The sequence below is a fragment of the Telmatherina bonti genome, assembly GCF_933228915.1.
Source record: "Telmatherina bonti genome assembly, chromosome: 1".
Classification (NCBI taxonomy): Eukaryota; Metazoa; Chordata; class Actinopteri; order Atheriniformes; family Telmatherinidae; genus Telmatherina; species Telmatherina bonti.
In genome coordinates, this window is record NC_136619.1 from 34,983,665 (window position 1) to 34,998,849 (window position 15,185).

At 43.6% G+C, this 15,185-nt stretch overlaps 1 protein-coding gene across 1 annotated transcript in view; it reads left to right on the forward strand.

Annotated features, from left to right (window-relative positions):
• Positions 1–8,533: 8,533 nt before the first annotated feature.
• neo1a (neogenin 1a) overlaps positions 8,534–15,185 on the forward strand; it is a gene marked incomplete at its 5' end in the record, with an annotated part of 184,754 nt that continues 178,102 nt past the window's right edge. Inside the window, one exon of the mRNA XM_079253663.1 lies at positions 8,534–8,624. Coding sequence (XP_079109789.1) covers positions 8,534–8,624 — 91 coding nt within the window. The remainder of the gene's footprint in view (positions 8,625–15,185) is intronic.

Below are 15,185 nucleotides of genomic sequence, written 5' to 3' on the forward strand. Positions count from 1 at the left end.
TATTGAATTTCTTCAGGGTCAGATGACTCTTGTGACATGAATTAAGAGCTCGTTTCACTGCTTTTCAGTTGGATTTCAGTCAGTGTCCCCTTGAGGGCCATGAAAACTCAAGTGTTGTGGCGAATATAAACCCTGCTAAATGGAATTTACTCATATTTCGATCACCTAAACATGACTGGACATCGGCTCTTATTGTTCAAATTTACAGCATACTGGATTCACAACTAAAAAAAAAAAAAAAAAAAAAAAAAAGTTGTAAGCCAGTAAGTTATAAAACTGCATTGAGAGGTTTATTATCACTGCTTAAGTGTATGTAATATTACTGTTTTGAGTACTAAATTGAATTTTTGACCCCACATTCATTTAACAACTTTAAATACTTTAGGGATATTACTTGATGTAAAGTGAATGAATCAAATGAATAAGTCATGTCATATTATAATTAAGGTGAACCGGTAATGAGATCTGTGGAAAAATTAAGAAGCTAAATTAACAGGCTAAATGTAGAGAAATTTGTCAACTACAAAAAAGGGTTATGCAGGTGATGTTTACTGTGTATCGTACAAGTAAGATGATGACATAAAGTATGAAAAGTGAAAAACTGAAATGTTTGAACAGAAGCTAGTGTTGATATAAAGCCAACCTGTTACAAATATAAAAGCACATAAGTAAATATAGTAAATAAACTACAGAAAACGTATTAAGAATACACATCATTCCTGATAGAAGCAACTAAGAAAACCACCACTAATATCCATAGCAAGATCTTCTCAGAGTTTCATTTGCTGTGGCTCTTATTTTGTTATTTCAACAAATCAATATATAAGTAAAAGTGGAGTTCATTTTTATGGGTGCAAAACAGCAGTTCCAGTTTGGCCCCAGTTACAGGGATGTAATGAAACTTTGTCAGGAACTTTTATTCTGTAAATAAAAGAAGTTGAGGATGCAACTATTCTGCACTACTATCACTTTTACGTTTGATGTTTTAAATTCAGCACCTTTTTAAGGCATAAAATCTAAATACATAATACTCAAGTTGATATATAATACTCTTAACTGTTTCTTGTTCAGCATTTAAGTCACTGACAACATCTAGAAGAAGTTTCATCTGTCGTGACATCACTGCATTAATGTGAGTCTAAAAAAGGAAGGTTACAATAAAGCATTGTTTCTAAAATGGGGGTACATGTACCCCTGGGTGTACTTCAAGGCATTCCAGGGGGTACGTGACATTTTTTGAAAACATATATCGTTTTATGCTTTCTTTAAAACATCCCTAAATTAAAAAATAATATAATATTGTATAAACATTTAATGTATTTTAATAAATGTAAGTGTGCATTCATAAACTGAATTTACATTTAGATTTTACACCATTTCATTCCTCCCAAAATCGCACATTTCGACGTGAACCCCACAAGTAACAAGCCAAATCATAACCGTCAGTCACTGTCGCCATGACAACACAAACAACGGAATCCTGGTTGAAGGGTAGTAGAGATGAGCCAAATTATTGCCATTGTTTTGCACAGTTAAAAGTTTAATAAAACAAATGTAACCGAGCATCCCGTTTGCGCGCCTATACTTGTAATGTACAAAATAAGGACACGGAGCGTTTCTGCGGAACTGGCACAGCCGCCGTCTTTATTTCCCTACCGTCCCCTCCTTTTTTTTTACCACCACATCACAGCGGACACTTCCGGTCTGGCTCCTTCAAAACAAAATCACCGGAACACAGTTTATCGAACACATTAACTCTTTTACATACTTCCCACCCCACGAAAAGAAACGTCCACGTTTCGGAACCGTGGCACACTACGGCAATAACTGTTCAAAGCAAAACTCTGACACCATAATTCCCTGAAATTACAGTGTACAGTCCCAACAGGCAGACCAATGCTATACTAGTCTGTTGTACACCAGATACTACTGATACACCATAGTATGTAAGCATCAGAACCGTACACAATTTGCAGAACAAGACAAAAGTTTCACATTTTAATTTTTTATTTATTTATTTATTTTTTGATGGGGAATAATATATATTTTAAAGCCCCCCCAGCCAGACGTGCCACACATATTTAACACTTAACATGGCTTCCTCTTAAACAAAACAAAAAAAAATTATATATATGATACCTATCTCAATGATATGTAACAAAGTCCTTGAAATGAACCGGTGGTCTCCGAACTCTCCCTGAGCGAGACATGTTGTATTGTGAGTTCTCAGTTCCAGCTTCCACAACAGTACCTGAGTTGTCTGCAACCAGGTTCTCATCTGCGACACTGGCCTCAGAAGCTCCTGCACCCTGAAGACGAAGGACAGGAGCCGTGGAATCTGAGGGTGCATCTGAGTCGGCTACGGGCAACTGAAGCGTGTAAGGTCTTAATCTGTCATAATGAACAATCTGTTCTGCCAGGCTAGAGGGGTCACTAATGCGGTAGGTGAGTCCACATTCCCCTTGAGTGTCCAACACAGCCAGAACTCTGTATGGTCCTTTCCAGTGGGGAGCCAACTTGAGGCGGTCCTGTGTTGGATCATGCAGCCAAACAAGATCTCCCACTGCATATGGATGATGTCGAGCCACTTTGTCATGATAAAAGTTTTTGTCTCTCATGTGCCTCAGCGCCACGCAGCCTGGCTCCGCTAAAAGCAGTCCTTAGCTTTTCCACCAACGACGTTGCAAAATCCTCATGTGACCCAGAGGGCTCAGGATGTCCTATCTGAGAAGACAGTAACACATCTACAGGGACACGGGCCTCCCGTCCATGAGTCAGAAAATAAGGGGTGTAGTTCGTGCAGACGTGGACCGAAGTGTTGTATGCAAATGCCAGCTGTTTAACATATTGATCCCACTCACCACCGTATGTAAGCAGCGACTTGGACAGCTGGTCTATAAGAGTCCTATTAAAGCGTTCAATCATCCCATCTGACTTCGGGTTATAAGGCGTGGTATGTGTTTTCTTAATTCCTAGAAGCTGGCACAGTTTCTGAATGGTCTCAGCCTCAAATTGCCTGCCCTGGTCACTGTGGATAGTTTCTGGAATGCCATGCAACAACACATAATCCTCAAACAAACACTGTGCTACAGATTTGGCTGTCTGGTTATGGAGCGGATATAGGTTTACAAACTTGGTGAAGTAGTCTCCAACTACTAACACATACCTGTTTCCCCTTGATGTCATCGGTAGTTCCAGGATGTCAGCTGCAACTCTTTGGAAGGGTCGGGTTGCTGGGGACCCCCCCATAGGTGCTCGATGTTTAGGCACCGGAGCCTTTCGGGTCTGACACGGAACACATTGCTCACACCACTGTTGGATGTCTTTGAACATGGAGGGCCAATAACACGTCTGCCTTGCACGTTCCCATACTCTTTCTGCTGAAAAATGTGCAGACGCAGGACCACCATGGAGATGCTGTAGCACGTCCTGGACGAGTGAAGGAGGCACCAGCACTTGGCATAGAGAATCGCCGGTGAGGGAAGAATTTACAGTTCGGCAGAGTAGTCCATCCACAGAAGAGAGACGGGGGAACTCTGTCCACAGTTTTCTCAGCCACCGAGAGCTGCCTTTCATCTGCCCCCGAGCTGGACGAATTCCCTCCACTATCCAGTTCAAAACCCTCTGAATGTCTGGGTCTGCTTGCTGCAGCTCTCTTATCCCAGCCCCATCATTTGAGAGTGTCTGTAGGAGGGGCATTTCCCCAGTGTGAGGTAAGACGGTAGGATCTGAGAAACAATGAGTATCTGATGGTGGGGGAGAAACTGGAGCAGATGCCTGAGCGATGGCTGGGTCTCCATCTGCATCCACCGCATTTACCTGAATAACAACCTCCTGTGGGTCATTTTTCTTTTCACAGGATTCCAGATCTGGGGGTCGCCGTGACAGAGCATCTGCGTTAATGTGGCGCTGTCCTTCCTTGTGTTTAATGACCCAGTTAAATGGGTCCAACTCAAGAAGCCATCTGGCCCTCCGCCCTGTGGGGTCCTTGTCAAGAGCCATGCTGCGAAGGCCCAACAGAGGCTTGTGATCAGTTATGATGGTGAATGCAGCTGATCCAATGTAGTGTCTGAACTGACGTATAGCCCACACTATGGCCCACAACTCCCTGTCAAACGTGGACCAGCGTCTTTCAGTGGCAGTGAGAGTTTGGCTGGCGTACACAACCACCCTCTCCAGTCCATCCTTGTCTTGGGCCAGCACAGCCCCCACAGCCTCCAAGGAAGCATCAGTGTACACCTTAAAGGGGAGTGTGAAATCAGGCATGGTGACGATTGGTGCAGAAGACAGCATGTCTCTCAGATACACGAATGCCGCTTCACATTCCGCTGTCCACAGAAAAGGAGTGTCTTTACATGTGAGGCGGTGCAGGGGAGCTGCACGTCGGGCAAAGTCCTTCACAAAGCGTCTATAATAAGAGCACAAGCCCACAAATGCTCTCACTTCAGTGGGATTCTGAGGTGTAGGCCAGGACCTGACTTTCTCAGTGTTTCTGGGGTCTGGTTGGAGACCATGACGAGAGACAACATGCCCCAGAAACACCACATGATCACGCGCCAGATGACATTTCTTTGGATTCAGTTGGAGGCCTGCTGCTTTGATTCTGGACAAAACTTCATGCAGGCTGGAGAGATGGTCTTCAAATGTGGGGCTGTATATCAAAACATCATCAAGATAAACCATGCATACCTGCCACGGAAGTCCCCTCAACACCAGTTCCATCATACGTTGGAAAGTTGCTGGTGAGTTGGTGAGACCCATAGGCATTGATCTCCACTGATAGAGGCCTTGTCCTGTTGTGAAAGCTGTCTTTTCTCTGTCTTCTTCCGCAACCTCCACCTGCCAGTAGCCATTAGAAAAGTCCAAGGTGCTAAACCATAGGGAGCCCGCTAGTGCATCGAGGGTGTCATCCACCCTGGGAAGTGGATGAGAGTCTTTTACTGTTACACTGTTTAAACGGCGGTAGTCAATACAGAATCTCCACTCACCATTTTTTTTTTTTCACTAAGACCACAGGTGAAGCCCAGGGGCTGCAACTCTCCTCTATCAGTCCATCTGCTAACAGGGTGGCCACCTGCCGATCAATCTCCTCCCTCTTTTCTGGTGAGGTTCGGTAGGCACGCTGTCTTTGAGGAGGATGATTTCCCGTTTTAATGTGATGCTTAATGAGAGTACATTTGCCAGTTGACCCTTTTGTCATACTAAATATTCCCTTGTGCTCCTCCAGCAATGCTAATAGCTGTTCTTTTTGCTGCAGATCAGCCGGAGACTCTTCCAGCGACACAAAAGGCTCAAAATGGGCTGGAATGGGAGAGATGACTTCATCTCTATGAATGGGAAGCGTCACCAATTCAGACTCATCTACAGAGAAAAACTCCCCCAGGTGCAGGCCTGCTCTCAGTAAAATGTCACTATCAGTCGGATTAAGTATACGTGCAGTGGTGAGTCCATCCTTTACTGATGTGAGGGTGTGTGCTACAACACATTCACTCTTGACAGGAAGGTTGGGTTTTAAGTAACCCACAAAATCAGGAAGGTGTTCAGCTGGCCCCACGGACGTCAGGTTAACAGGTACCAACATCTCACTGAGAGGTGGCAGTGTTACAGTGGAAGTGACAGAAACATTGCAACACTCTGGAATCAGATCTGTGCCGCTCAAAAGAGGAATAATGGCGCCCTCTATTTGCAATCGATTTTGGTCAAAGTCCAAAAGGGCACGATTAGACACCAGAAAGTTTAGGCCCAGCAGTGCTCTCTGTGTAGAACCCCTCAAAATATAGAAAACCTGCTGCCAAGAGTTATTGCCTAAACGTATAGTGGCAGTAATGGTGCCCAATGTGTCTAACATCTCACCATTCACTGCCCGGGCGTCAATCAACTCTGGATTCAGGGGTCGTTGCCGCAGAGCTGGCACCGACATACGGAAATCTGCACTGAGGAATGACTCTGTTGACCCAGAATCCACTAATATATTGACTTCTGTCCCCTCAATGTTTCCCCTCACATATGAGGTGCACCACGGCCTTGTTACTTTCTGGACCAGCGCATCCCCCTGTGTTAGGTGACATATTTCTTCTGACGGGCCCATGTGTTGTTCTCTAGCTGGTGTTTGGGCCGCAACATCAGCTACATCTCTTTTAACGGCTGGTTGGATGAGTTTTCCCTCTTGGGGGACAGGAATCGAACCCCTCTCCGCCTTTGGGGGCTCCTCCAAGACTTGACCCCTTGCAGGACTGGGACCTCTCCAGTTAGGGGAGAGGGCTCGTTGCTTAGCAGGTGACCAATCAGTCCATCTTCCTGCAGGACCTTCCCCTACTCCCCTCTCATACGAGCCACGGACCGGTGACCGACCCCTCTGCTCCCCCTGTGGGTGACGTGACTGGCAGCCCAGTTCCCTACAAGTACATTGACAATGACCGTCACGCTGCCGGGTAGATGGTCTCCATTCCTCCGTCCAGTGGCTTGATCTCAGTCGATTATTCTCCTCCATCACATGTCTCATTTCCATTTTCATTTCTTTCATGTCCTCAGTGAGCCTTTCCACAGCTCTGAACAGCCGACTTCCGTCGGATATGGAATGCACTGTAGCCGTTGCACCAACCCCAGCTGGAGACTGTTGGAACGGAGGGATTGCATAATCCAGTTTCAGGGTCTCTTGAGCCATTTCACATCGGCCTGCAATCATCAGGGCTTCTTCCAAATCAGCGGCCCCCTGTTCATGACATTTGGCTCTCAGGGCTGGGTCTAGCCCAGCAAGGAATCTCCTAAACTTTTCCTCTTTCTGAGCTACATCCCCATATCCAGGGAAAGCATCTTGAACTAGCTTGCTTATCTCTGCAGCATAAACTTCCAAACTCTCACCTGAGGCACGAGGGCGAGCGCAGAGGTTTGCTCGGAAACAGTCTAGGAAATGTCTTTGTCCAAATGCATCTTGTAACTTCTCCTTTGTGGCATCATAGTCTGCCTGCACAACAACTGGTAAGCTATCCCACAGTAGAAAAGCAGCCTTTGTCAGTCGTGTAGGTAAAATCCTTGCCAGCTCGTAATCGTAATCACTTTTGGTGCTCCCAACCAGCGCCTTCACAGCAACTTCATATTGCCGGGCCCACGAAGAAAAGCTCTGTTTTTCTTCTCCGGTGAAAGCTCAATCCTCACATTGCCGGTGAAAGGTCTTTCTTCGCGCCATGATTTATAGTCCCGCCGATCGGTGTCGTGACGCCACATGTTACAGTAGATCTAATAGTCTGGTTAACTATGGTTACACACGCGACGGCCTCTTACAGCAAGAGCCGCAATCTCCCAACTCGCGCTAAAGGAATACTGAGGGGAAGAAAAAAAAGAAAAAAATGCGCGGGAGCTAGCAGGGGGGCTAGCAACCTAACTTCCTAAGACTTTTTTTTTTACTCACACTATGTCTATTTAACGAGAGACGTCCTGTAGGTAAGGATCCCACCGCTGCCACCAATGTAACCGAGCGTCCCGTTTGCGCGCCTATACTTGTAATGTACAAAATAAGGACACGGAGCGTTTCTGCGGAACTGGCACAGCCGCCGTCTTTATTTCCCTACCGTCCCCTCCTTTTTTTTTTACCACCACATCACAGCGGACACTTCCGGTCTGGCTCCTTCAAAACAAAATCACCGGAACACAGTTTATCGAACACATTAACTCTTTTACACAAACATAAAAAACAAAGTGCTGTATTTCATGTTTTTCTTTTTTAAACCAAAAATACTTTGTAGTGGTCAAGTGGTATTTGGCTGAATTTTTATTTTATTTTAATTTTTTTTTTTTTTTTTACAAGGGGTACTGCATTGCAAAAAGGTTGAGAACTGCTGCAATAAAGCATTTAAAAATAGACTTAATCATGTGTTTTTCTGTGCAAGTCCCACAGTTAAGCAGCAGGTCCCACGCCGTATTTTAGCTTCAGCCCGAGCACGCGCAGACAGCCAGGATCCACACTTCCGCGAGGCTCCGCGCCCTGTTTTCCGGGGAGCCGCTGGAGATCCAGCCCTTCCAACACGCTGCTCTCTTACCGTGAGCAGTGAGCTGGCCGCGGCACAGATTTCTCCTTCTGCTCGGATCCTATCTTTTTCCTACAACTGAGCTCCTTCTAGTCTCCAACACTCTCGGAAGATATCGGAGTGGTGTAGTCAGCACGCGGGTGCGGAGCTGCGCGAGTCACTGGAAGGCTGCGCCTCCGTGGCAATGGATTGATTTCAGTGTGTGTGTGTTTTTTTTACGACCTGTTCTTCGACCAAGTTGAGAAAACAGTCTCTAACCTGCGGTCCTCTCCTTGCAGCTACATGTCACATCCAGTCAGTTTTAAAAGTACCTGGCTGCGGATGTTTCTGCACATTTTAGGACTTTGAACTTTTCCCCCCCTCCTTTGCGCATTTGCAGGAGGTGGTCGGGGGATTTTTTAAGGATTTATTCATTGTTTTTTTTCTTTTTTTTTTCTTTTTTTACACAGTTTTTTTAAAACAGCTTCTCGGGGTTCTTGAAGCTTGCAAAGATTTCTTTGTGAAAAGTGATGGCCGAGCGGGGAGCTCTGTCGCTCCTCTCTCTCCTCTGTCTCACCTTTCTCCACACGGAGACCACCGCGGCGAAGCATGCCGACAAAGGTAAAAACACTGCTCTTACTTCTGCGTGCTTCTTCACACCTCGACTGAAAAAAACAACAACTTCCCCACAGTGGATCTGGGTTGGAGTGAGGAGGAAGGGGGGGGATGAGAAACACATGGAATGTCTCTGGGAATCAGACGTGGGGTTAGGCAGTCATTTCTGCTGTGCTCAGATCAGACACACACTCACCGTTTGGGTAACTTTAAAACTAGACTACTTCTCCATGTCTGGCCCAGACCAGCCCCTGCTGGAAGCAACACACTCCCATTCTCCGTCCTTTTGTCTGCACACTGATTGTGAAGGCAGGACTGCTGATGGCTTTCTCTTGCTTGTCTTTCAAACCATCCACAGACGCGCTTGCTTTCCTGTCTGCCTTTTGGATTCATGTGCAACTACATTTTAAAATGCTAAATAACACATTTGCTTGCTGGGTTGAGTCCATCCATATTTTGTGTGTGTGTGTGTGTGTGTGTGTGTGTGTGTGTGTGTGTGTGTGTGTGTGTGTGTGTGCGCGCGCATGTGAGACAAGTTGGTTTTGGGAAATGGAAAGAGAGCATTGAGTCTAAAAGAAAAGGAAGGGAAAAGGACACACAAGGCAAAGAGTCATTAGTGATCAGTGTCAGATAATAAGCTTGCATCATCAGTCCGGCAGACATCTCATTACCTGGGCGTCAATACATGTTTAGCTGATGGATAAACGGAACCTAATTCATTTGCTCCTGTTAATTGTTTTGAAGTGAGGACACTGCACTGCAGTGTTACATTTTTCTAATTCCAACTGGTGGTGCTGTCAGGATAAAAACAATCCCACAGATATTTGTGATCTGAAGTTATTATAGGCGTTAATAAGAATGTGTTTCAGTGAATGCACCACAGTCTGTTATAAATAAACGTAGAGCTGCCTTCCTGCTCCAGATAAATAGCAGAGCTATGAAAAAGGTGGGGGGGGGGACCCCAAAACTCTGCTTTTCAGCAGTTGTTGAAGTGCACAGCTCCAGACAGCATCACACACCCTATTTTGACAAATCTGTATCATAATCGTTGAAGCTGGAATATTCAAACACAGCAGCATGTGCTTTGGAAAATGTGATAATAACTGACTGTTGTGCAACATGGCCCAGTTTTTACCTCATTATTCTTGTGATATGTGAAGTAGTTGTGCCAAAGAAAGAAGTCCTTTGAAAGCATGCTGTTTATTTTGTCAGGTAAAAGAATGAAAAAAAGAAAAAGAAAGACTGGGCTTGGAAAGATGGGCCTCTGCTAGCTGTTGGGCTCTCTTGCGTGTGGAGCTTGATGAAAGACCCTCTCCTGAATGAAAAGCACTCTGCAGTAGAGGAAGGGGAGATGGAGAGGGAGTGAGAGGAAAAAAAAAAAAGAAAAGGGGGGAAGAAAGCCCCTTCTTGGCTTTGCAGGAGATCAGTACAAAAGAGAGATGGGGGTAGGGTGAAACAGGCTGACTGTCTGGAAAGTAATAAAACCAGGAGATTAAGGGGTCCGGGGAGTTCCTTTGGGAGGTTTGATTGATTCCAGAGAATTGGACGGGGACCCACACGCAGAGAGTCTCACGTTACTAATTATGGGGTCCCCTTCTCTCAAAATATCTGTTTGTTCAAAACACATTTCTTTGAGGGCCTGACTTTGGTCAGAATTTCTCTCTATCAAAGCTGCCAGAGTTGCGGCCCAAAACATAAAGAGTTTGGTTGTAAAATGTTGGGCTTGTTTGGTTTGGGGACCCAGAGTCCTACTTCTTTCTTTACTCAATTCAATTCAATTCAACTTTATTTATATAGCGTCAAATCACGGCAATGCCATCTCAAGACGCTTTACAGACAGAGGGGAAAACATAATGAAGGCCAATTCATAACAGCCTATATAAGGAAACCAACAGATTGAGTTGAGTCCAACTCAATCTCCCATCCTGAGCAAGCACACTGGCAACAGTGGGAAGGAAAAAACTCCCTTTTAACAGGAAGGAAACCTCCGGCAGAACCCGGCTCAGGACAGGCAGCCATCTGCCTCTGCTGTGTGGGGGGAAGAGGACAGAAAGACAACAGACAACAGGAACTGCTACTCCCGACCAGGGAGACCTGCTGAGACAGGAGACATACATGTTAATGATGCAACACTGTTATGGGGGGGGGGGGGGGGGGGGGGGTAAAAGAAAGAGATAAAGAGAAAAAGAAAGAAGCTCAGTGTATCAGGAAATGTCCCTCAGCAGTCTAAACCTATAGCAGCATAACTAAGGGATGCTAACCATCCCTAGCTATAGGACTTATCAAAAAGATAAGTCTTCAGCCTAGTCTTAAAGGTGGGGAGGGTGTCTGCTTCCCTAACACTAACTGGGAGCTTATTCCATAAGAGAGGGGCCTGATAACCAAAGGCTCTGCCTCTGACATAACCTGTTTTTTTTTTGTTTTTGTTTTTTTTTTTTACAGCTTGTAGGAGTTATGATTTGTTAAAAGCCTCAAGAAGTTAGGCTTTTGTAAACAAGTTCCAGTCATAGGAGTGTAAAATCCATTTAGGTTCTATCTTATCTGTGTAACCCTGCTGGGAGGGAATTGTGTGCTGATTGTCTCCCAGTGGGCAGTGCAAATAACTTGCTGAAATGTGCAAACATTTGGCAATCCTTTGGCCCTTACAGTGCACTCTCCTGGGTATTATCCTCACAGACCACCTCAGATGCAAAGTTGCAAAGACTTTCAAAACAACTGTTGTTTTCTTTGCTGCATTTAAGGTCTTCTCTGTGGACTGCGCTGCGCTAAGAACATAATATACCGCCTTTTTGTTGTTTGGAAAGCCTTGGTGGTCCTACATTCCAGTTTGTGAGGAAAGAAGTAGGAAGGCTTAGCGGTGGGTGCTGCACAGTGTTCCTTTAGCCTTGGAAGTTGGAGCTTGGAGCTGGGAATGCCGCATTGTTTCAGCTGTAATCTGGAATACCTGTTAGATTTGTTTGCTGTCTACTGCAAGCTGCTAATAAAGCGCTACTCTGCATTTTCTCAAATAAACACTGTAGAAACATGTTTAGTGACAGGTGTTAGGCAGCAGTGTGTATGAGTGATTTAATGAGAGCCAAACTGACAAAAGTGATAATAAACTGCTTATTACTGTGGCTGTTACTGATTTTTATGTGCAGCGTGGCCATGTTGGATTTTGTGGTCAGGGCTCACGAGGTTCCTCCAACTTTAATGTTTTAAATTTCCCACTGGGAACCCTTAAATTCGGCACTCTTATTCATCAACCTTCACTTGCAGCGTAATCTGCACACACAACATTTGAAATGTTTCTGTAGCCATCCACATCATGATTACATCTTCACTTCCCGCTAAAAATAGCAGAACCTTTTTCACGCATGTTGGCATCATCTGATGACTTGAGAGGAGGCCTCATGCAGACTCTGTAGCTGTCTCTGCTGTATGTAGAGGGCTATTTACTAATCATTTATTTATGGCCTCCAATCGCTCATAAAGTCCTAATGACCTCCATCCACCAAGAGATGGATAATTGCACATGCAGCCAAGTATTTGATTCATCTGCCTCGCTAATGAAGCCACACCATTAGGATATCAGGCTCATCTCCTTTTGCTACTCTTTTCTATTTCATGTTCCTGTTTAAGAGGTGAATGTGTGATGGGGATGGTTTGCCTTATTCTTGTTGGCCACTTCCAGCTGTTACATCTTCTCCACCCGGGTTTTAGGAGGCTGAAATGAAAGCACTTACTGAAATGATTTGCACCCATTGTCACAGCAGTTTATCACATGTAATTGGCAGGGTGAAAAGGAGATCAATATCTTCTGAATAGATGGCTTGACATCTGCCGGTGCAATGTGTTGTTGGTTGGGGGTCATTGCTACCATCTACTATCAGCTGCTAACACTCCCCACTTTCTTTGGTTATGTAGTGTCGTCGTTAAAAATTGAGATTGAATTGGGGATTTAGCTGCAAGGTTTGTGCATATGAAGTGCAGATGCAGCTATAACATCCCAGTTGGTTTGGTGTTGAGGTTTTTTGCACATGCAACCAAAAATAAAACCCATTCTATTATTCTATTCTACAGTTATTTGGCAGACACTTTTATCCAGAGCAACCCACATGTGATAAGTAATCAATGAACCATAGCAGTTAACTTACCATGTATGTCTTGTGGGTGGGAGGAAGCTGGAGTACTTGGAGAGAACCAACGCACACACAGGGAGAACCTTCAAACTCCACACAGAAAGGCCACTGTTCACGGACTGAGCCAGCTATGCCGATGGCTTTTAGAGGTAAAAGTGTGGACTGTTTCAAATGGAGAAAAGACAGATTTTGATCATTCTCTAAAATCCAGAGTTGAACCTCAAATATAGCTACTTCCAGCGACAGGGTGGTGCAGAGAAAGTCAAATGAAGTTTACTGTTCCGTCCCTGCAGCCTGCAGATCGGCTTCCACAATGAATCCTTATCAGTTGCTTGGAGCCTCTCCCCGATTTCTCAACGTTTTACGTGATCTCAGCTATAGAAACCACAGCAACCCTCCAGCTTTAAGTCACTGGTAAGCAACAGATTGTTCTTTATGTCATTCTTCAGTTCATAGCCAAAGGTGATGTGTGAAATGTGACCCAGTGGGGGTAGGAGAAAAAATAGTTTCATATAAAAATCGGGATTCTTTTGTATTACAATTTAAATTTTTTTTGTCAAATGTCCTTTTTTCTTTTTAGTTAAACTTTTTTTTTTTTTTTTTTCAATTTGAAATGTTTATATGTATTGATACCAGATGGAAAAAACATTACCGCTTTTCTCCAGAAGAGAGTGAAATGTTTCTCTTCGACGATCTAGTAACACAATGTTATATCCATTTTGGAAAACACGTAAACAGAAGACGGAGAACGGCGGACAATTTACAAAAATGCGCAGAGATAAATCCCACAGCATCACATTTCAAGTCAAAAGTGTGGACACACATTTTGGATTTTTTTTTTTTTTTTTTGCTTTGAAGCGAAAAGCAGAGCTGGACATGTCGAAAACTGTTTGTAAACTTTGTAATGCACATGTTGTGTTCCGCGGTAACATGACTAACGTTAGGGCTGCTCGATAATGGCAAAAATTATAATCACGATTATTTTGACTGAAATTAAGATCTCTGTTATTAAACACAGTTATCCATTATCTTTAACTACATAAATTTATTTAACATTAAACAGGGGCTTTTAAACAATATCTTTAGGATTCCACAAATTTTTTGAAAACAAACAAATAATATGAAGCTTTGTCTTGACAAAGGTCAAATACTGATGTAAACTGAAGAGATAAATATAAACTATGTTGTAGTGAACTTCTTCAACCTACTGGAATTATTCTACATTTCACCTGTAGCCGGAGCCGAGTGGGAGTGCTTTGGGACGGGGAGAGACTCCCACTGCTCGTTCCTTATAGTAACTGCAGAACAATATGTGCCAACAAGCGAGTCCCCAAACCACCAGAAAAGTCTCCCATAACTCCAGTAGAGAGTAAAGAGTAAGATTTGTATAGAGTATAGAGTAAAGATTTGTCGCGAGTCACTTTTAACAAAGAGTTGCCAGTGAGAAAGTCACCAAGTTGGCAACAGTGGCGGAATAAAACCAAGTCTGTGGGAGGAGTTTACAGCACAGCACTGCAATGCCAGTGACGCTCAATTCTTGGCAACTGAAGACGTTACGAGGATAAACTGCAAAGAAAAAAAAATGGCACCCTTTTATTTTTATGATTGTTGAAACCCAGATCGCAATTGAGATTAAAATCCGATTAATCGCCCACCCCTTGGTAACGTTACTTTCCACCTAGCAAGACACCACCCTGCGGTAAATGCAGAGATTACAGCTAAATGTATGGCAGCAACAAGCCAAAAGACACTTGAACCAGCAATTTTATTTGCAGCTTAAGCTTTTGAAACAAGAGTGTAAGTTCAAACATCTGGTGCTGTTGTATTGCTGCTGAATAAATCTTAAAAACTGACACAGTTGATTTTTTTAATTTGGGAAATTTGGCTTGTAATATAGTCTGTAAACTTTGTTGTCATTAGGGCTGCAACGAACGATTATTGTAATAATCGATTAATCGGACGATTATTTTTTCGATTAATCGCTTTTTAAACTTACATTTTAGTTTTACCATTATTTCTCCCAAGTAAGTTTTTGATAAAGCATCTATATCATGTCTATATTAAAATTCTGACAATACCCTCCTACATACCTGGATTTGGCACCTGACTAAAGCATAGTACATATTTTTCACAATTTATGTTCTTGAAAAAAACAAGAAAACACAAATAAGTGCAGTTTACTGCATTTTATTTGTTCTATTGTAAACACTGCTCATACCTGAGCCAACTTTTCTTCAGAATTGTAAAAGTACAAACAGTTTATTAAAAATAAAGTGTCCATTGCATGAATGCACCTCTTGTTTAAGTAAATCTATCACAAGGTCGTTAACAAAATAGCCTGCTATCTGAAAAAGAGCAGTAAACATTTAGAAAATAAGTGCATATTAAGTGCAATAAAAAAAATTCTGCTTTTCACATAACAAATGTTGCAAATCTTAGGTAATTC